This window comes from Cheilinus undulatus, linkage group 3 (assembly GCF_018320785.1).
Source record: "Cheilinus undulatus linkage group 3, ASM1832078v1, whole genome shotgun sequence".
Taxonomy (NCBI): Eukaryota; Metazoa; Chordata; class Actinopteri; order Labriformes; family Labridae; genus Cheilinus; species Cheilinus undulatus.
In genome coordinates this window covers 14,835,846-14,859,242 of record NC_054867.1, presented here as the reverse complement: position 1 = coordinate 14,859,242, position 23,397 = coordinate 14,835,846, and the positions used below count along the sequence as shown (strand labels likewise).

The 23,397-nt window shown below is 38.5% G+C and overlaps 2 protein-coding genes across 4 annotated transcripts; one reads left to right on the top strand and one right to left on the bottom strand.

Moving 5' to 3' along the window:
• Positions 1 to 887: 887 nt before the first annotated feature.
• eevs (2-epi-5-epi-valiolone synthase) lies at positions 888 to 6,620 on the bottom strand. Its single transcript, XM_041783901.1, has 5 exons — positions 6,478 to 6,620; positions 3,370 to 4,003; positions 1,926 to 2,165; positions 1,371 to 1,623; positions 888 to 1,140 (listed from the first exon to the last, which is right to left on the bottom strand). The coding sequence occupies exons 1-5, from the start codon at positions 6,618 to 6,620 to the stop codon at positions 1,043 to 1,045; spliced, it is 1,368 nt and encodes a 455-aa protein (XP_041639835.1). The 3' UTR covers positions 888 to 1,042.
• zgc:113054 (uncharacterized protein LOC541322 homolog) lies at positions 6,606 to 23,397 on the top strand. Of its 3 annotated transcripts, none has more exons than XM_041783900.1 (11): positions 6,606 to 6,721; positions 13,491 to 13,680; positions 13,767 to 13,858; positions 13,939 to 14,171; positions 14,317 to 14,553; positions 14,636 to 14,710; positions 14,832 to 15,048; positions 17,772 to 17,980; positions 18,930 to 19,002; positions 21,283 to 21,400; positions 22,777 to 23,397. In XM_041783900.1, exons 2-11 carry the CDS (start codon positions 13,640 to 13,642, stop codon positions 22,970 to 22,972), a joined length of 1,491 nt encoding a protein of 496 aa, XP_041639834.1. In that variant the 5' UTR covers positions 6,606 to 6,721; positions 13,491 to 13,639; the 3' UTR covers positions 22,973 to 23,397. The 3 variants fall into 3 exon arrangements, with proteins under 3 accessions (XP_041639834.1, XP_041639832.1, XP_041639833.1); XM_041783898.1 differs by lacking the exon at positions 6,606 to 6,721 and adding an exon at positions 11,300 to 11,434; XM_041783899.1 differs by lacking the exon at positions 6,606 to 6,721 and adding an exon at positions 11,436 to 11,500.

Here is a 23,397-nt window from a genome sequence, read left to right as displayed (position 1 = left end):
TCACACTTTGCAAAGAACGAGAACACCTTCCCCATCATGAAAAGATTTGAGTGTTGTTTTTATTCTTTATTCCATACAGAGACCTGGTCATGTTCTGGTAGAACTGATGCTGTACTAGAGCTTTGTCTGATCTAATCACCACACTGGAGGCAGCCATTGCAAACAGCTCTGAGAGCAACCAAGCCCTTCCCATAGTTACCGCCTCTTAACTGGCACTGATTGGTCTGAATCGTGTTCGGTTTGGCACAAATGTGGATCAGAGCTTTTCAAGATGGATTTGCCTTACGGCAGAGATGGAGTCTGACAAATGGATGTTTTAGTATTTATCAGACAATGTCATGCTGGTTTACACTTTTTTTTGTCTCTGCAATGAAACTGACTGGATTTCTTTTGGTTTGAGTTTTTTTCTGATAGTTTGTTATAAAGTTAAAACAGGAGGGAAATTTGCCACTTGGCAGCTCTGACCTCTGAGCAACTGTTTAAGTGACCTGGTGTGTGCTCTTTTTTAAAACAGGTATGATTGCTGGTCAGACATTAGCCTTCCCAAATCCCAGCCTCATGTTTATTAAATCATTTAGATTTGAGAATCATCTTGTGTGTGGCCAGCATCTGGCAGTTTTCATCTGGACTGAAATATTTAGAATAATCAGTGCAAATACAACATTTTAGCTGTGTTACCTTAGTGTAAAAATACATTATGTAAATGCTTTCAGCTACAATTTCTTTCCAGGATAAACTGAACAATAAGAAGTAAAGGTAAGCAAGTTTTTTTATTTAGTTAAACACCTTTCACAAAAAAGGTCTAAAAGTGATTTACAAAATATGACAACAAAATCAAAAAACAATTTAAAAAGATTTTTTTTTTTTAAAGAATTGCATATGTAAAATCAATGTTTTGGAACTTCAGAAGCTGGCTGGACAAGATTTGTCCGAAGTTCTCTTTGGAAAGCACCAGTATAAACCTGGGGATGTACAACGGTACACATAAAAAGGTACACATAAGACATTCCCTACACAAACAGATAGCTGTAGTGTGGCTATGTTAACTTTCATTGTTATTGTCTGAGGGGAAGCTTAGTTCATCACACCATTTTTCATAAGCCCTCTGCAGAATTTCACAAGATGTGTCGTTGAAAATTTCTGCAATGAAAGAGAGAGAGACAACAAAACTTAGACATATGTGATTTACCCTTCAGTGCACTGACAAGATATTTTTCAATGATAAAATGAATCAAAATTATTTAGTACAGTTTGGGATTGCCATCATAGTTATGAAGACAAATGCTGAAGAAAACCCACTTACCTGCTAAAGTCAGCAATTCACTACCTATATCCATCCATAATTTTGTCCCTCATTCTCACTCTCTTACCTGATTTCCCCAGACCAACAGGCAGAGGCATCCTGACCAGACCTCCAGAATGCTTCAGTCTGTCCTGCAGAGATCTCTGTATCAGCTCCATGGTGCAGGCCTCGTGCCACACAGGCAGCTCCAGACCCACCATACAGCTGATTATCCTTTGCTTTTCTTCTTCTGTCAATAGACCTCTTTCTTTGGACACATAAATCATGTATGACATATCAATGTTCACTGCTTCTCCATGCAGCAGTGATGGGAGAACTTTCTGTTAGAAAAAGAAGAAAGATACAATTTTTAAAAATCCAAATTTGTAGCGTTTACTTCAAGATTTCCGTAGTGGGTCACCTAGAACACCAGTGAGGACGTAGGTAATTGTTATCCAAAGTCTAGTTGAGACCAAAGACCCCAAATCCCATTTTCAGCACATCATATCTCTTTTCAACAAATCACCATAAAGCGGACGATTGGATAACTGTTGATAGAAACTTGGTATATTTGACAAAAAAATATACTGTAGAAGAATCTCACAACACTGATTCAAACAGGAGTGTAATAGGGGACATTTACCATCTCTAATGCTGGACTGATTAGGTGGCCAAAGTCCACAAGTCTGTCCAGGTCATCCTCCCACAGGTTTGGGGCCAGCTCCTCCAGCATGGTTGTGATGGCTATATAAGTTGCCTGTGATGCAACCTGTAAACAGCTGCATCCATTTGCACTTTGTTCAGTCTGGAATTTAGAGTCCAAAAGCATACAGCCATGTTTCTCAAGAAGCTCAAAGAGGCCTCTGTGTTTCATCAAGGCCATCTGCAAAGAAGAGCATATGGACAATTATAACCTGTACCATTAATGCATCAAATAAATAACTTTCGCACTTCACCACTCAGAGTCAATAGTAATGATCATTTTTATGTTTACTTCTAACGGGATAAGGCTTAAACTATTGTCTTTGTTTCTCCACGCTGGGGTGTGTAAAGCTGTATTTCTACATAGTCGTCTGGTTCTGTTTGGTTTGGTTGGCAATTTTTGAGTTTCCACTTTCAATTTTGTGAAAGATACCAGAATACCTGATCTTTACCACCCTAATTTTTGCCAGACGTAACAAGGTAGCTTACTTGCCATATCTATGCCTTACTGCAGCCTCACTTTTCGGCCCAAACATGACTAAAAGATATGTACACTGGGACAAGAACAAAGGTAAAAAAAAAAAAAAAAAAAAGGTTTAAGTATAACCGGTCAGGCCACTGTGTCAGATTGTCAGTTTGATTATACTAATTTTGATATTGAGTAATTGATCTAATCAGTGAAAGCTACCGAAAATGGTAATTTGATAGTAAAACATTTTGTAGCATTCAATTAAGGTTTTCTCAAACTTTTAGACTGATGGAAAAGCAATACCCATGCCGTCAAAGACAAGTGTAAAATGCCCCTGTTTAATCGTCATAAAAAAGCACCAATGTTACCAAATGAAGACCTGTTCAAGACCCTAGCCAAATGATCCAGATCTCTTAAAGAAGCTTGAATTCCCATCACTAGGAGTGAGAGTCGGTGTTGGCTGTGGAAGAACAAGTAAGATCAGGGTTTACTGTACAAATTGTGCCAAAGTGAACTCAACCAAACTGGACAGCTTGGCAAAGTGCACCATAAAAGTCATATTTTCAACCTGGTGTGCCTGGGGTTAATTTAGAATTGCTGATATTTCACATTCTACATTTTAGATCTCATTTTAATGGCAGCACACTTAACATTTTAAAGACTACATTTGCCTGACCTCTCTCTATCTGCGTGCTTTGAATTGTTGCACTTCAAAAGCTTTAATAGATCCACTTAGAGATGCCCACTCAGTCAGCGTTACCAAGAATTAGGAGAGTTCTGGACTAAGCTTTGCACTTTTGAACTTTCTATATCACCAGTGATACTTTTAATGCAAAAACCTCCTGGTGGTAATATTTCTTGAATTCCAGAATAAAACAACTAAAGGTAAATATTTCACAGCCCAGCTTTATTGTACCTTTAACATCTCAGCCAAGCCGTTGGAGATGTGTCGTCGAGGAACTGTTTGAATGAAGGACAGGTCAAGGAGAGCAGCAGCAGGTGGAACATAGGCACCCAGCTTGTTCTTGCAGTTTGCAAAGTTAACCCCTGTCTTTGCCCCGACACTTGCATCAATGTAGGAGAGAAGCGTGGTTGGGACCCTTATGTAAGGGGTACGTCTTCTGTAGAGCGATGCAGCCAGGCCCACTATATCCAGGCAAACCCCTCCACCAAAGGCGATGATGGGCTCTGTACGACGGTCAAGAGAGAAGTTATTGACTTCTTGTAGTATTTTCAGGACCATTTCCATGGATTTGTTCTCCTCAGTGGTGGGTAGTGCTAAGATCTTGTACAGAACATTGTTTGCCTCTAAATATTCAGTTATCTTAGAACCATAGATTTTGTAGACTTCTTGGTCAACAACTACAAAGCGTTTTATTGGTTTCATGGATTTTTTAAAGACCTCAAGCTGCTGTGGGTCAGCGATGTGCCCAAACAGGAGGGTGTCATTGTTTGGGTCCAGCAGGCCTCGACTCTCAGTCACCTTGTATGTGAAGACTATGGGGCTCACTACTGTCCATGTGGTTCCTTTTTCTGTTTTGCTCTCATAGCTGTAATACAAAACACATGAAGACAAAGTTAAAAAAGAGCATCAAAACAAGAAAAAACAAACCATAGTTTGATATACTGTGCCGAAAAGAAGTTTTCAACTGCCCAGGATCTTATAGTGAAAACACATTTATACAAAGTAATGTCAATAAAATAAAAAATGTGAGGTAAATAAGTGACTGCGTAGATATTCACCCCCCTTTAAAGTGACTGACAGAGGTCCAACAATTAGTGCTAGTAGTCTCACAATCAGAGAAGTGGGGATCACCTGAGTGCAGTGAAAGTGTCTCAACAAATTGTAGTATAAAGACACCTGTGTCTGGAAGGTGCAGCCTGATTGAGCTCTATCCACACAGGCTCAGTGCTGTGATTGCAGTAAAGGTAAATCTACTAAACACTGACTTGAAGGAAGTGATGAATATTCATGCACTTTATTTAACTGATTTTACTTTGCAGAAATCTTTCACTTTGACTTTAAAATTGATTTTTTTTATTTTGTCAAAAAAGCCAAAATTATATTTGGATGATTGATGTATAAAATCAATAAAAAGGTAAGAAATCCAACAGGGTGAATACTTTTTATAGGCACTGTATTTTTCAAATTGTCTATAAAAATCTTGAATGTTTTTTTGCATAACAAATATTAGAGCCACTAACATTGATTTTAAGGACTGCATGTGTTAATATGGGCAGGTTCCCTTTAAATAGAAGTTTATATATTATATTAAATAAAAGATATTCATGTTTCCTTCATTGATTCTTTTCCTCTATGTTGGTTATCTCAAATTAACACCTGTGTCCTCTATATGTATGCGGCATAAAGAAACCCGCTAGCATTTTCAAGAAAGTTTTAAGAATAGATCCACCTTTATGCTTAAATTTTTTTGCAACACATTTTCAGGAGGGATTGTTTTAAACAACATATAAGACACTAGTGTTAGTTTAATAAAGTCAGTATGTCTTAAAATTAAAGGGTTCCTTTTAAAAAAAAAACAGCCACTTTTTGCAGATTTAATAAAAAAAATTTCCTTTATTCAGCCAATCTTTCCTGCACTTACTAAACCTCTTAAAGCTATGTTGAAAGGTCACTGTGTGCACCATCTCTTTCTCCAGTAGTGTCTTTGTACCACAGATGCTTCATTTGAGCCTCAAGGACCACATTCAGCTAGATTTGACGCACCAAATCTGACCCTAAAAAGAGATTAAATGTCACCGCTTCCAAAACAGCTCATCACTGTTTAGGCTAGAAGCAAATAAACAGTTTGATAAACATTTTGTTATCATAACTATCCAACTCTGTTTTCCTCTTTAAAGCATGCTGCTGAGTAGTTATGAAAGTTTCAATCTTTGGAAGACAAAAAAATGACTAAATAAATAACAAGTTCTGAGCATGACTGTACCAGCTCTCATATAGCTACTGTAAAGGACAGAGCTTGTTTTGCTTTATATTGGAGCACGTGGACCCCTTGAACATGTGCACACTAAATGAGCTGCAGAGCTTTTTTGGTCGAGGTCAGGGCAGTTGGTGTGACTTACACAACATGTGACATTGACACTGACATTGACGCCTGCAGTTCTAATGTTATCACCTTCCAGCAGTCAGCCTCAATTTCTTTGATCACAAGGTCAACTGTACTGAAGTACAACTGCTGTTCTCTCATAACTAGAAGTGTCTAGATCTATGTTTTTTGTTTCTGATAGTTTAACTTATACTTAGAAAGAAAAGGAGGAAACGCCTTATTTTAGTGGGCCCAAATTACCCATTAATTAATAATAAGCAGTAACTATCTAGTAATTTCTCAGGAATAAGGAAGTAAGTATGAAGAAATAAGTTGTCATTTTACTAATGCTAATGAAGTATTAACCTTGAAATAATGTCTGAATTATCAAATAATTCCTTGTAATATTGTTTTAATCCTCTGTAATTAGGTGATATTTTACCATGACTAACCCTAACCCTCATATGAGAGTCCTCTGGTAATTAGGTGCTATCTTACCAAGTCATTTCTAAGAAATAAGATCATTTTCTATCTAAGTTGCTCGATAAATCCCAGATAATTTCTTTTTTAAAGCCCTTCCTGAAGAATTATATAATAACTTTTAGGGTTAGGGTTGGTTTAGTGTTTGGCTAAAATACCACCTAATGACCAGAGAATTGCCACAATATTACAAAGAATTATTTATAATAAATAAATTACTAGCTTAATACTTCCTTAATATTACCATATTTCTGACTTATTACTTGGTGCAAAATAACCAAGATAAAATTACAAAATAATTACACTTGTTACTTAACAGGTAATAGTGGGCCCATATATACATATATGAACAAATGCATACACAAGGAAATAAATAAATTTATTTATATATATATATATATATATATATATATATATATATATATATATGCCACATACTTGTCTTTGTATTTCTATTTATTTTGATCTTTATAAATACATAAGAATGTTTTACTTACATTTTTGCTGCAGAGACACAGTCAACTTTGTCACTTTTGACTTTCTGTCCTTGTTCACACCACCATGTACTTTTTATTCGCACTAAACTAAACTCAGTTTTCTTTTCTTTGCTGTCGTTGTCCTTCAGATCAACCTTTCCCATGTTTGCTGTGATGCCGGTAAGTGAGAGTGGTGAAAAGAGCTTTCTCAAGTCTGCAAGGAAAACTACTCCACGAGTCTTTAAATATATTAGATGCCTGTGAGGTGAGGAGGAGCATACTCATCCAGTATGATCTACATGCCATTACACGTGCAATTTATTTTGTATAACTCAGAGGTGACAGTTTTTTTTGGTTCACACTATTATACAATAAACTTTGATTGTGGGTGTGTTTTTAAATGGAAAGTTATGTGTTCATGAAGAGAGCAGGGTCAGGTTCTACAGGGCTTACTGAGTGGTGCTTAGAGTTATGAACGACTATTGGCATATGTTAGATCCCAAGTTCCTCACTTTCTATGCAATCATGCAAATTTTCCTGATGATTTTACCCAAGGTTCATTGCAGCTTATAGATTAATTCAATGGGGAAAAAAGTCTATAGGGGTTTTAATGGTCAGTGTTGACTTTAAGATGGTTTAAGAGCACCACAAGCATTGTTGTGTAAATATGTAAATACCAACCATTTGTTTTTTTGTGAACTGGAATATTGTTCCAAATTTTGTTAAAAGAATTAAATTTAAAATGTATGATCACTGCTCCAACTTGAAAACAAATGCAGCCTCTGCAGCCTGTTGACATTTTAATATCCTTGTCAAATGACTGATAAGTTCCTTTTTTAATGTTTTTTGGTCACAGTAACCTCAAGGACAAAGTAATGATAGGATTTATCAGGCTTTGGGAACACAGACATTTCCAGTTTTCAGCGAAATAAATGCAATCTAAATGAGTCACACAGATTTAAGCTTTAATGTAAATGGTATGCATAACTTCACACCTCAAGGGTGTGTAAGAATCACTGCAATGTTTTTCCCCTGGACTCAAGCCAGAGCAAAAGAGGAGTGACAGATGAGAGTTTTATAACCTTTTTGTTTTTTTATGTCATCCTGTTATGTATATAGTTGAAGAAGTCCAAGGAAAAATGGTTGGGAAACACTGCTATAGATCATCTGTTATTTAGAGGTGTGAAATATTAACCATTGTATTTTACTCCTAAATGTGTTTTATTCATTCATTTATTCACCATTATTATTAACATGTTTAATGGAAAGACCCCTATCCTTTGACAGAAGTCTAAACTGAGGCTTTGTACTGTCACTGATCATGCAACTGCAAGTGCACACAGTTGTGTGTGTATGTTTTATGCATGGAGTGGGAGGGATGGTGGCCAGAGTCCAGTTAGACACATGTCTACACATGTATTTTGCTCTGCAGCAATGGTCAATATTGACAGCATCTCTTTTGTCGGTGCCTTTTTCAACCCTGATGACACACCCAGAGACCACTGGCAGTTTTTAGGTCCTTGGAACATCTACAGCATGACCTGAAGCTTCTAGAAACTCTACTAGATGTGCATATGGTACCCCAGGCCCTGCTTACTCACCACATCCACCCCTTACTCTACTCTGAATGTGTGGACTTTGTTATTTTTTCAACAGATTAACTTCCCATGCCCTTGGTAATATGCAAGGACATCACAAGCACCTGGGTTGCCTAAATCCTCCTTCCTGCCCAGTGGTGCTCTGAGGCAGGCTTACTTGCCGTTACATGCCCTACTTTAGCCTCAGTTTTTGGCCAAAATATGCCTTAAAGTTCTGCACAGAACTGTAAGCAAATTGCTACCCTGGCAGCAGCCATTGTGTACGTCAGCTTACAGTACAACTCAACCCCACCCATAACGATCACAAGCTCATGCTGCAGCAGGCCAGTGGAGGAGTGAAAACATCCTGAGAAGTTTTCAGTGTGGCTCTTTGCTCCTATAAAGAAACGTGGTCCAGTTTTGATAAACTGTGCAAGAGAGGAGGAGACATGTGGACCATCAGCAGGTCCAAGATAAAAAAAAACGTAATTCAGTTCAACACGCATAGATGTTTGTTTGTAGATTCACTCCTCACCTGTTTAAAGTGACTGTATCATCATGACTCTGTTCGTTATGAACTCCAAACTAGGGCCTGTCATTCAATTTTGCACCTTCCCCATCCAAACAGAGCATGCCTGCTCTCCTCCACTCTCTTCTGTTAATAACAAACTTTTCCACACAGACTCCATTAGGCCAGAAGCACTTCTGCAGTGTTTCTTCTATGAAGGTGGCTCAGGTACATTGTGTATTGATTTATATCATAAAAGCATTTGCTGTGAATGCAGTTGTTTCAGCTTTTGCTTGTTGTTTCAGTCATTGCATTTTTTTGGGATTTTGCACTTATCTTACGTGTCACATCTCTGTAGCCAGTCTTTGCACTCTGGGCGGCCCACAGAATTGGTTGAGCCTCAGTAAATCCAGAGCATAGGCCATCCACAGATGGGATTTATCGATGATGTCAGTGTATGTTGGGTGGGTCAGTAGCATTGGTGATAGCATCCTGGCTAACAGTCACCTCATTTTGAAGCTGAATGGAGTGTCAAGTAACTTATTTATTGGGTTCTGCATTTGACCTGTTTGTTCAGATTTGACCTATTTGACCTACTTTCAAACCCATTTTTGCCCTTTTTACCTCTTGTTACCCATTTGCCTCCTCTTTTGCCACTTTAAACTAATTTTAGCAACTTAATATGACCCATCACCTATTTTTGTCACTACTTTTTGCTTCTGTTTGCCCTTTTTTACCACTTTACCCAGCTTTTTCCCTTTAGGCCACTTTTTGCTGCTTTTTGCCAATATTTGCCACCTTTTGCCACCATTTTTGTAGCTTTCTGTCAATATTTGCTACTTTATTGTCACTTTGGGCTCATTTCTGCTACCTTTTTTGCTACTTTAATTCCATTTTTACCAATTGTTGCCCATTTTTGCCACCTCTAGTCACTTTCACACCCATTTTTGCAGCATTTTTTTTGCCAATTTTGGCCTCTCTTCCCCAATTTTTGACACATAAGCTCATTTCTTTGTCACGTTCCAAGTAATTTTTGCCTTTTTGGATAATTTTTCCACTTGTTTCCCACTTTGCTACCTCTTTTGCTGCTTTAAACCCATGTTTGAGTTTCTTCTCCGTTTTGCCAATTTTTGCAACTTGCATGTCTCTTGTTGCCCATTTATTCTACCTCTTTATTCCACCTCATTTCCATTTTTTGATGGTTTTGACCTTTTTTGCTACTTTTCGCCCATTTTTGCCACTCTTTGCCAATTTTTGCCACCTGTTGCCCATTTTTGCCAGCTCTTTTTGCCACGTGCACACCTTTTTTTTTTTTTTGCTGCTTTCTGTCAATATTTGCTACTTTATCGTCAATTTGGGCCCATTTCTGCTACCTTTTTTGCTACTTCAGTTCCATTTTTGCCACTTGTTGTCCATTTTTGCTCCCTCTTTTGTCACTTTCAAACCTTTTAAGAAGACTTTTTTTTTTGCCAATTTTTGCCTCTTTCCCCCGATTTTTGACATGTATGCTCATTTTTTGTCACTTTCGAACCAATTTTTGCCTTTTTGGGCCATTTTTTCCACTTGTTAAACATTTTTCCACCTCTTTTGCCAAACCCATGTTTGCATTTTTTTTTCCTTTTAGCCAATTTTTGCAACTTTCATGTCTCCTGATGTCCATTTTGGTAACCTCTTTATTCCACCTTATTTCCACTTTTGACACTTTTGCCATTTTTTTTGTTTTGCAACTGTTCACAAATTTTTGCCATTTTTTGCCCATTTTTGCCACTTGTTTGCAACTTTTCACAAATTTTGCCACTTTTTGCCCATTTTTGCCACTTGTTGCCCATTTTTGCCACCTCTTTTTGCCACTTTAACCAATTTATGCCACTTTTCACTCCATATTTTTCCATCAAAGTTGTATCATTTTTAAAATTTTTCTTGCGTACTGACGTTTGTCATTATGGCTTAGCTCCTGGGATTACTTTCCCATTGGTTTAGTTCAGTGTGACCATGCACATTGTAAATATTGCTAATTAAAAGGCAATTTTGTTTTAAGGAAATGGATTTACATTTTGAAAAAGGCTGTCTTGTACTACAGCATAAATAAACAAAATTTTTTTGTTGCTTTGATAAGAGTGGTTATTATTCAGGTTAAAAAATAACATTTTCATCACAGCATAACTTTACAATGGACCATGATTTTGCTGCCATCAGTTTGGTTGGCCCCCCAGAAAGCTCTCTCCTTATAGGGGGCCTTGTTTGCACATGCTGGCCATCATAATGTTGTCTCAATTTCACAGGCACATGGATAGCAAGACAGTATATTCTAATCGTAGTGAGTGACAACATTTCATGTTTTTTAAGTAGCATATTGCAAGCGTTTCTTTTTTAAGTTTACAAAGTCAGTGCTGCATTAGAAATATGTTATGCCATCCTGTAAAAGCCCTGCAACCTGAATAGAAGGTGTTTATCAATTTTAGCCTGTTGATAAAATCATACACACATTTTGTCATCAGTGTGAGTTCACGTCTCTGAGGGTTATAATCAACCTCCACTCTTATGAAAGGGGTTAGCTACTTGTACACGTTTCCTTGCGTTGCATAAATTCGATTTTGTAAGATGTTCCATAACCTCAGAAAACCCTGATCCTGTCAGACAAGCTCACATTTCCGTAATTCACCTGAGCGCGTGAAGCTCTGCCCTCTCTAATGCATCCGTCTAGAAAGACACCGAGACACAAAGTAAGCATGCGCGTTTTCTCCTGCTGAGCTAACTATTAGTCACTCCCCTTTCACTGAACTTTGTATGCATGCTACCAAATATCTGCCACACCACTGCTTGATCTCCACTCCACTGACCCTCCTACCCAAATCATCACGACCGGAAACGCGCACCATGCCAGCTGACAAAGGTAAGAGCGTAGCTCGGCTTGTTGTTGCACGGGCAGAGTTAATATCATAAGGGCTGCACACGTGCCGTAAGTTTTCAGTCTAACTCCTCCGTAGTCTGTTATGTAGGCTGTCAGTGCATTTGTAGATCCAGGGCATCTTACGACAGACTGTTAGCTCCGTACAGTGCCTGAAGTCTGTCTGTCTGTGGCGAGGAGAAAACAAAAGCGTCTTCACGTTTACGGTTATGTCTGCCAGAGTGAGAGCTCATGTATCAAAGTTACACCCACCCCCTATATCCCTCTGTCTGGAAAGAGTGTTGGAAGATGTTATAGACGATTAGGAAAATGTCAGACTTCAGGGACAAGCCATGATGTGCACAACCACCAGGATGCTAGAAAATAAGGAGAAGAAACTGCAACAAGTTTGATGAAAATAATTAAATGTGTGGAAAGAGATAAAAAGTGGCAAAAATGGCTTAAATGTGGCAAAAAGAAGTTGCATATTTCAAAGAAAAGCAGCGAAATGGATTGAGGGAGGCCAAAATGGGTGAAAAGCAACAAAAAAGTGTAAAGAAATGGATGAGTATCTGCAAAAAATGTATGATAAAATGGCAAAACAGTGCAAAAATGGGTCTAAAAGAGGCAAAAATGGGTTTGGAGTGGTACAGATGGCAAATAGTGGCAAAAATGGCTTGAATGTGTAAGAAAGTGACAAAAATGGATAAAATGCATGGCTAAAAAGAAGGCAAATCGAAGTTGCATAAATGTTGAAAGGCGGGGGGCAGCAATAAATGGTTAAAAAGTGGCAAAAAAGGGACAAAAATGGGTCTTATCGAGGCAAAATGGGTTCAAATTAAAGAATGGCAAACATGATTGCATGTGTTAAAAAGTGGTAACATTGATTAAAAGCAGTAAAAAAGGCCTAAAAGTGGCAAATTGAAGTTCTAAAAAAATGTTAAAAGTAGCAAAATACAGGAAAGCAACAAAAATAGGTTGAAAGTGAGAAAAAGTGGCTAAAATGGTGGGAAGGCAGCAAAAAATGGGCAGAAAGTGGCAAAAAAACATGACTATTAAAGGTGAAAAGCAGCAAAAATGGATTTGAAGTGCCATGAAAGAGGCAAATAATGTTTTAAATGGATGAAAGCTAAAACCACAGGAATAAGTGGCAATAATGGGGGCCATAATAGCAAAAATGGGCTAAAAGTGACAAAAAAGGCCAATATGGGCAAACAGCAACAAAATGGCTTAAAGTGGTTAAATTAGGGTGGCAAAAACTGGTTGCTATTTAAAATGTGGTGACATTTTTTACTTCCTCAAGTGTGTACTTTGGTCAAAGTAAAATTACTGATTTTACTTCTCAGAAAGTACAGGTTCACAAAAATATATCTGCAATTAAAGTAAGATGAGTAAAGGTAATTTTTTTCTCTCCACCTGTGAATAATAGTGCCTTTTAAGCTTATTTGTGCTGGGCATGTTGTTCCTGCATGACACAGCAATAAAACTAATTAAAAAAAAATTTAAAAAAAGGTCTCTAGATCTATGTCATAGATCTACCTTGTTGTAATTTACTACATATGAAGATAAGGGGGGGCTTTTGAGGGGCTTCAGGTGTCCTCCCCAGGGAAATATTTGGACTACCTAAAACTATTTTGTTGTGATTTTATGCACCATGAACACCTGCTTACATTCTTTATTCTCATTTTAATAGTTAAAATATTTTACCTCACATTTAAAGCTCGCCTTAACCATTATTTTGAATTAATTATTAAGAAACTTGTTGGTGCATGAGACCACAAGCAATATTCTACTTGTGCCTATCATAAAAGCTCCTGTCTGAACATATTAGGAGTTGGATTGTCTTTGGTACAAAGTTGGGGATAAAACTGTTATTTAGATCCAAAGAGGCTATTTCTGACTTCTCTCACATTTCTGGTCATTTTTGACAACACACTTCATTGAATTGAGAAATTACCTGGCATGGGAGTTTGAGCTGCAGCTCTTTGTCTTACTAAAAGGAAATGTGGAAAAAGAAATGCGATGATTACTAACTTAATGTTGCATTGTATCATTCCCTCAGTGCCTGACACTCCAGTGGAAATCCTTGTGGACCTACTAACAAAAGCTAATGAGATAGCCACAACAAGTGATAAAGTGCCAGAAGAGCTGACGCGTCATTTGCAGAAATGCTTGGATATCGCCAGTGGCCTTGATGACTACCTGGACCAAATGTCCACACAGGAGAGTGAACATCTGGCAGAGCTCTATGAGTACGACTTGACTTCCTATATGTAATCTAAAATTTAAAATATCACAAAGCAAATTTGTTAACATTTTTATCCACTGTTTAATGTAGAAAAACAGTTTCCCATGACTGGGAACAAGTGCACAAAGAAGGCAAAACCATGTTTAAGCTGCCGAAGGAATGCATCACTGGACATGTTGAAGGTAGGACATTGTCCTGGGCTACTCATAGCCATTATATTGATTGTTTTACCATGTTGTGACTTTAGCTCTGTAATGTTCAGGCCAGACTCTGAAGATGCTGGTTCATATGTGTCAAGCTAAGAGGATTCTGGAGATAGGTATGTTCACTGGCTATGGTGCTCTGTCCATGGCTGAAGGCCTTCCTGAGGATGGATACTTAGTTGCCTGCGAATTAGAGCCATACCTCAAAGACTTTGCCCAGCCAATTTTTGACAAGTCTCCACATGGAAGGAAGATTAATGTACGCACAGGATCTGCCAAGGAAACCCTTAAGGTAAGAAAAGGAATGTCAGGGAAACAGGGGTTCATCCATGTAACAATCAGAGCAGAAAAACATGACCATGTCTCCTCGTTCTGTAAGTACACTGGACAAACTGTAGGGCAGGAGTATATTTCTTTCTGATGCTCTTGTCTTTCAGGAATTGGCTGCGGCAGGCGAGCAGTTTGACTTGATCTTCATTGATGCAGACAAGAATAATTACATCAACTATTACAACTTTATCCTGGACAACAACCTGCTGAGGTTACGAGGGGTCATATGTATAGATAACTCACTGTTTAAAGCTAAAGTTTATCTCAAAGACACCACAGACGACAACGGACTGGCTCTTAGAAAATTCAACCAATTTGTCTCAGATGATCCCCGCGTGGAGCAGGTACATTTCAAGTCTCCCTGAGCAACTTATGTGTTTGGAAGGTAGTATTTTTTGTTTTGATATTATCCTTCTTGTTTTCAAGGTCATTATTCCACTTAGAGATGGCATCAGTGTGATCCGTCGGGTTTGTGCCACTGTTGAGGGCTCTGTGACCCAGGTAAACTTTCGGAGCCAGTGCTCATATGCTATCTAAGAGCTGTTTCCTCACATTCATTAGTAATCTTCTCTTATTTAGTCCTCTTGCTAACATTTTAGTTTATTGTCTTTATTTTTGCTAGAGAAAGATAACAGCTGATGAAGTTTTCCATGGGGTCCAGGGACGTCCTATCCTAGATCGTATGAGGCTCGATGGAAAGGTGGCCTATGTAACAGGTGCTGGGCAGGGCATAGGCCGGGCTTTTGCTCATGCCCTGGGTGAGGCCGGGGCAAAGGTGGCCATTGTAGACCTTGACAAAGATAAAGCTGAGGCAGTGTCTGAGGAGCTGTTTCTAAAAGGTAAGAGCTGTTGATAAAAAATCATTATGCCTGAGCTGCAAAACCCCATATTCATGCAACTCAATGCTGAACTCTGTATCTAAATGTGGTAGGATTATTAGGTTTTACAGTGCCTATAAAAAGTATTCAACCCCTTGGATGTTCTACCATGTTATTGATTTTATAGATTAATAATGATCAATATAATTTGGCTTTTTGGAAAAAAAAACCCTCTCTAATGTCGAAGTGAAAACGAGTTTCTACAAAGTAATGGCAGTTCGATAAAAATATGTAATGTAAAATAAGTGTGTGCATAAATATTCACTCACCTCAAGTCAGTATTTGGTAGATGCTCCTTTTGCTGCAATCACAGCTCTGAGTCTGTGTGTATAGGTCAGTCCTGCAGAGTCTCTTAACATCTCAGTTATTGAGGCTTGTAAATCTTTCAGAGTAGTCATAGGTGTCTTGGTGACCTCTCTCACTAGTCTACGTCTTGCATGGTCACTCAGTTTGTGAGGATGGCCTGATCTAGGCAGATTTACACATGTGACATATAACTTCCATTTCTTGAAGATTGATTTAACTGAACTCTGGGGTATTTTAAGTGCCCTGGAATTTTTTTTTTTTTTTTTTTTGTATCTTTCCCCTGACCCTGACTTTTCAACAACCTTTCCTTGAGCTACTAAGTGTTCTTTTGTCTTCATGATGTAATGGAAGCCAGGAAGAAATAAATATACCAGTGACTGGACCTTCCAGACACAGGCGTCTTCTTACTACAATCACTTGAAACACATTCACTACACTCAGGTGTTCCCCATTTCACTAATTGTGTGACTACTAGCAGGTTGGACCTCTGTTGAATTAGGTCAGTCACTTTAAAGGGGATAAAGATGTATGCAGACACTTATCTTGCATATTTTGTTTAATTTCCATTATTTTGTAGAAATCTGTCATCACTTTGACATCTTTTCTTTCTTTTCTTCTCATCTTTTTCTTTGAATTTGAAATTTGAAGAACAATCTTGAAGCTTTTTAGTTAACAAAGCCATAGCACTAAATGCCATGCCCAAAACTGATAAATTCTCTGTAAACCCAAATAGCATTATAAGTCAAACTCACCATATCTAAATATTTCAACACATCTCTATATATCTAAGTACATATTATACTTTAAATGTATATATGCTCACTATCTGCAATAGACATTCTTCTGACACAAATCACATCTGTCATTTACTGCATGCCAATTTACCAAACAGAAATCCACCAGTTTAACACAACACAACATCTATACAACATTGCTTGGTATGATAACATGTTGGGACTTTTTGAGGAGACTGGATCTTGCTGTTTGGGCCAAAGGCATGGACATTTTTACAAAATCAAAAAATATTTCTATGCTTTTTTATTCACCTTTGGAATCTTATTTACTTCAATATATTTGTCTTAATTGCTAACAGTAATTTTAGATGTATACCTCATAGTTGATGCACACCTCACCTGCATGTTTTTTATCCAGGGTCTCATGGAGCATAAGTCCCCAGGCCATTGTCTACCTTTGCCTGATGATAAAATGGCCTTTTGGATCACAAAAAGCAGGAACTCAGTCTTTGTCACTCACTACCTTTACTCTAGACCAGCGGTTCTCAACTGGTCAGGCATCAGGACCCACCACCCCTTCTTATAAGGAATCATGACCCAAATTCAAAACATTTTCAACCACACAAATGTATTTAAAAAAAATGTTGGGGATTAGACCTTAGATGGCAGGAAAGGTAGCAAGAAATTTGGAGAATTTCTCAAGGACTTATCTTATCTTGGGAAAGCCAGCTTTATTTTCCTAAGAAAAGAAGTTTAATACATTGGAATCTTGAGAGAAAGACTAATATTTACCTGTTATCATAGAAAAATGTAGGCAAATATAAATGTATAAATATTTTACAATTTAAAATACATTTGCACAAATATAAATGAAAATAAAACCTTTAATGCCCGGTTTCATGACCCCCTGGGAACAGCTCTGTGACCCACTTTTGGGTCACAACCCACCAGTTGAGAACCACTGCTCTAGACTGTAGTCCTTGTTCATTGCAGTTGATCATTGTATTTTGTGTGATCAAATTTCCTGAATTTTTCTTTAATAATTGTTCTGTGGAACCATGAAAAAATACATTTGAAACAACATAAAATCCTCACATGTCAAACTCTGCAAACAAACAGAAAACTGTGAACTGTTTATTATATTTATGTTAAGAAGAAAACATCCCCTTTTACTGCCTTTTAAAAAATGTTAAACTAGTGTTGAGAATCTCATTTACTGTAGGAAAATCTTTAAAAAATATATTAAAATTAGCATGATGTATGCTTCAAACCAATATCATAATTGGCCAAAGAGGGAGGGCAGAACGTGTGAGGACATGTACTTATGAAAAATGTTTATTGTGGTTAAGTTTGCTATTTGGCCAGCAGAGGGCAGCAAACTAAAGGCTAAGATATTCTCTGCCAGGCCAGATGTTCCTCTGCAGTATTTGTGGTTTAGTGTTTAATTCTTCAAAGTGTGAAACACACTTCAAAATAATAAGATTAATTTTTAAAGCTTTTGTCATGACTTAATTTTTTAAAATCTACATTGAATAATTCATTAAACTTGAACTGCCTGAAAACTCTGAGTTTAAAAGCAGCTTTTATGTGTGAAATTATTCTATCTTCACAGCATTCTCACTGAAAACTTGTTTTTTGATACAGGTATCAATGCCATTCCAATCACAGCTGACATTAGCATCCCAGCTGATGTGCAGAGGATGATCGACAGCATCGTGTCCAAATGGGGAGCGATTCACATTGCCTGCAACAATGCGGGAATTAACATGAACTCAGCCAGTGAAGACACCAGTCTGGAGGAGTGGGACCAAACCTTTAACGTTAACCTGAGGGGCACGTTCATGTGCTGTCAGGTTTGTCTCACCTGTACTTCAAGACTGTATGTGTGAGCGTGTGTGAGGGGTGTGTGTTTGAGACTTGACCATCTAAGAAGCTTTTTTATCTACCCCATTGTACTGCACAAAAAGTGAATTATTGCAATTTAAGCAAATTAATTCAAACAAATCATGCATTTGATATGTAAATATTTCTTTTAGTTGGCCCAAGTTGCATTAATCTTAAATATTAATTTAGTGCAAACACAGCAGTAGAAAACATGCAAGACTGGGTTATTCTCTCAAATGAGGAGAACAAAAAAATCCCAATCAATTATAACACTTCTTTTTATTTATTTTTACATATATTGAAGAAAGGGAAATCAGTATGTTGCTAAAACATGAAAAAATGCATTTTTTTTTATTTGTATTAAATTTAATCTGTGGCAAAACCAGTGGAATTTGTGGCATAAGAAATCCCTTCTGTCTTATAGCAACACATTTTATTCTTTTACTTCAATGAATTACGATAAAATAAACAAGTACATGTTTGTTTAAGGATAAAATTTTGCACAAAACTAGATGCATTACTTCATAGCTGTAACACTACTTTTGCAGAGTGTATGTGCTCAGTTGAAATTTAAAAAATCCACAAACCATATTTAAGTCACACCTTTTAATGTCTTAAAACATTTTTACCATTATTTAAAGTTCTATTTTTGAAAAAAAAATGGAGGATGATAAGATGATGGTCCAACCAGTTTCATCTCCTCAGCTGTCATGAACTGGCTCTCTTTCTCTGACATTTCTTCCGACCTTTATATTTAACTTTAAAACTCATTCAAGTGACTCAAATTTAGTTTAACCTTCATGCCCATCTCCAAGAATAGCCTGCATGTTTTGAGTGCATTTGTGCTGAGCTTGTGGTAGCATTTCAGCGCAATAATAAGGTGTTTAATGTGTCTCTTTCTCCTGATTCTTGCCTTAGGCAGTAGGTCGAGTGATGCTGAAGCAAGGTTATGGTAAGATTATCAACACAGCCTCCATGGCCAGTCTGATAGGTAAGTGATAATTTTTTTGTGCACATTTTTGAACTCCTTTTAATGTCTTCATTTTGCAGGTAGAGTTGTGCCAAGCTCAAGAAGGGACAGTATCGTACTTTATTCATACCTTTGATTTAATTTGAGCTGCACGCAGAAATACCCCTTATATTGGCGTTTTTTTAAAAGTCAAAAAAGAGTTATTATATCTGACATTATGACGTTGCAATAAGCAGTTTTCCTGTTTATAAGAAACTTAAGGTGAACCCACTCATTCAAAGCAGGATTAGCCAGCTTTTCTCCTTTGCAACTTTTATCCCACTTAAACTCTGCTCTGTGGAGATTCATTCACCCTTGTATACAGTAAGCTTTGCAGGAAAAGGGTGTAATTGCATCTTGCCGAAGCGCTTTTGCATCATAATAAACATCCCCTCTCTGTGGAGCTGTCTGGAGGATGTAAAAGGCAACCTAAGGTACAACATGGGAAGGGAGGGTTCCTGTGCCACGGCAAAACCCAAGCCTGTGCCAGCAGCGTTGTTTGAACAGCGGAAGACACTTTTAGACTGTTGTGAGTGCCTAGTTAAAGGCTTGTTATTCGCCGCACTGGTGTATTGTTCCTCCTCCAACAGGTTCCTCCAGAGGAACGGCAACACTTCATCAGCAGTATAGTCAAACAGCCAGTAAACCGCTATGCCATATGGACCACAGTCCCATCTGCAGGGGCAATCTGTAAAACAGGAGCATGCTGGTAAATAGAGGCCAGCATAAAAAAATGATCAATTGCTCACATTACATACAGCCCTTCATGAATTTACTTTATTGGTCTGGACATCTGTTATAATATTGTCATAATGTGTAATCAGATGGGACCTGTTCTAGCCAAGTGGAAGCCCAAAAAGCAGCCGTAAATGCCCAATTAAAATGCTCAATGACAGCTTTTTGTCCATCTGCTGAATGGTGTGTGGAGGGGGTGCATGCATACACACATGCACGCTTAACACTGTCCCAACCATCAAGTGCAGTTTTTTCCCCGAATAATGGCCAGCAGATCAAAGACTCCCAGACAGGAAATATCCAAGTTAATATGGTCACATTCTGCCTTTTGGCTGAAGACCCTAAGAGCCTTTGTGACTCTCACACTCACACCTGCAGACATCTGCCACATAGCAATTCACATTAGAACAACCACGCCATTCTGGGAAATAAAAAAGAAGTGCATCATTTGAACTCAGAAGAATTCAAAATGTAAAGGCACGCCTGATAAAGAGCATGTTTTCTCCCACTTGAAATGGGAAACAAGTTACAGGGTGAATGTTAAAGGGGGCTTTTGAGAATGCTTTCCTGCTAACTCCTTTTCCCTTCTCTGGGGATTACTGCTCTTTAAGACGGCGAAAACATCAATGCAGGTTTATTTAAAGGATGAAGGCATTTTCTGAATGGTATTTTGGGGCCGTATCATCAGGTCTTGAGCGAGGATTAGTGCTGTTAGGCATTTTGAGCTGTGTTTCCTGTCCTGATAAGTCGGATTTCACCTTCAATCTGCGTGTAAGCCCTGGGCTCTGCTCCTCCTCGCCTGCTCCTCTGAGGTCGTAGTCTATCCTTATCCAGCCCAGCCCAACCTAACATTACCTTTGTCTGTTATCTATACACAATCCCACTCAAGCACACACTCAGCTACAGTTCCGTTGTCCCACCCTTTACATCTTATTTCTTACTCACTTTCCAACTTTTACCTCTGTCCTGCTAATATGTCTCCTTTATGTGAGCCATGTACGCGGGGATGCTGCAGTCTTCTCTCCCCTCTCTGCCTCTCTGCAGCTGGCTGGTATTTATCATCGCGGTCTCACACTGAAGCCATTTGGCAGTCAGATCGACGGGTGCTGAGGTTAACTACTAAAGTTGAATGTAACTTGGAGCTTTTCTTGTGATGATTAATCAACCAGCAGAAAATTAGCCCCTGTCCCGGCATCCCATGCAGTGTGCAGCATCTGGGATGGTCAAGGCAAACAAATGACTGCCTGTCTTTGTTGCTGCGGACAGAGCATAACTGGACATAATAAGCGATTAATTTTACATGGATTCATCCTCAGAGGCCTCAGCAGCTAATGGAAGAGCTTTTATGTAGTATCCACAAGACACAGATGGGCTGATGTATGATTGGATGCATTTTCCGCTCTTTAAAGAATGTAACTTTTCTACAAAAAAATTTGATTTACCTGCAATTTCCCTCTATTATTAATCATGCATTTGTCTTTTAAATCCGTGTAAAATATTGCACTGTGCACATCCTCTTCTTTGCAGTCCCACATCCCCAGAAGCAGCTCTCCTACAACACGTCAAAGGCTGGAGTGGTCAAACTGACTCAAACGCTGGGCACTGAATGGATTGAAAGAGGAGTGTGTGTCAACTGCATTTCACCGTAAGTACTGTTAGTTCTCATCCCACCAGTCGGTGCCAAAATACACGGTTCCACCTTTTGAGCATTTTAAGCTGCCAAAGAAAGCAGTGATTAGTGTGTTTGCTTTCATATGAAGAGCCCCATTTAGGAATGATGCACTAATTTAAGTCCTCAAACAATACATCAGTTCTTAATTAGATGACGTCTTGAGGGATGAATCAACCAACACTTGCTCTAATTGTTCTATTCAATTAGGGAATCAAATTTGCAACCTCATTTAAAGTGTTGCGGCAACAATAGTGCCTTGTTTGTATCTATTTGTCTGTGAAGCTGAGCAGGGGGAAGAAAAGAGTAGAACACAGGGAGGGTTGTGTAGGGGGGTGTTTAGTGAAGCATCCATTAGCCCCAGCCTTCCCTGAGCAAATCCGTCCGGTGGCATCAGGCAAGCCAGCCCAGTCATAGCCCCAGAACAAAGCCCTCACACACGCTTCGCGCTCAGCTTTATTTATCGGCAGCTTGTTTGCTAATTTTAATTTGCAGAGAAGCATTTGTCTCTGCCCTCGCTTTCTGGGTGTCTCAATGGGCCGCTGATTTCTTTGAAGTGACAGTCGGTAAATATGCATAAAAAAGGGACACAATTAGTGCTCACGAGGTTGACTGGAGCCTGATTCCATTGGCAACTATAACCGTGGCAGTGATAAGCTGCATTATCTAGAAAATTGGCTGAGGGAAAACAGTACCTCTGATTGCCAGCAAAGGTTCCAGATAACAGGGCAGCTGAAGAGATATATAATTGAGGTGGAATATGTTAACCATGATGTCTTATGGTTCTTAGAGCTGCTAATTTATCCCGTGTTGAAATTCCATATCAAGGCTACATGGAACAACAATCCAGGCCTTCTGGCTTTCTCATAGACTTAGAAGCAGGTGGCTGACATATTTTGTGAATGTAAGAGCTGTGATATACCTGATTACTGCAATGATTGAAGGAATAGAGAATATCTGAGTTATACTTTAAGATACCAGCACACTTATGAAATCTGACATTTCTTTAATTTTAGCAGAAATCCTTAAAAATTTAAAGCAGGAAACAGAGCCGGAGTGTTAACCAGAGTACACAAGCAAATTATGTCAAATGTCCCCTGACACCCATGGGCCTCTCCTGAGATGTGCCAGTCATTTAAGCACTACCAGTAAATATCATCAGAGATGTCATGCCATGCCCTTTCTCCAAAGGATAATTGGGTTTATTTTTTGTCACCAAAGAGGTGGCTCTGAAACAACCGCTGTCATTTCTGGCTTCAAACTGTGATGCCTTCTGATTCCATTGTGCCCGCACCCCCACCCCCCACCCTCACCCTCCTTTTCTCTTACTTTCTTTGTGTCTCTCTTTTCAGGGGGATTGTTGACACCCCTCTCATCCACTCAGAGAGTTTGAGGCCTCTTGTGCAGCGCTGGCTGTCAGATATCCCTGCTGGTAGACTGGCTCAAGTGACAGACCTGCAAGCTGCAGTGGTCTTCTTGGCATCTGACGCCTCTGACTACATGACAGGGCATAACTTAGTCATAGAGGGTGGGCAAAGTCTTTGGTAGAGGGGATAGATGAAGAGATGAAAACCCTTTTTTCCCCTTCTTTGCTGCATTGGCACAAGCTTCCAAGGAGAGGTTTGGTTTATATATTCTTGTTTTCATACATTTAAAAAACAATCACTTCATTAAATCCCTCTGGATACAAACTAACATTTGACCTGTGGTGTGATAAGAAAATTGGAAGCGTTTGATTTCTGTGTCCCGTATGACTTTGATTCTTGTGTGCTGACTGTGGCACAATTATTTTTAATAAATGAAAATCATTTCTAATGTTAAAATCTGTGACGATCCTTTTTGTTTAGCAGGGAAAATTTGCTGTCAACAATAATTCCTTGTTTGTTTTCCAACCACAATAATAATGAAATCATGATTCCAAGTGCCCTGGTTGCTTCCAGCAGCAAATAGCAGGACCAATGGCATTTTACTGT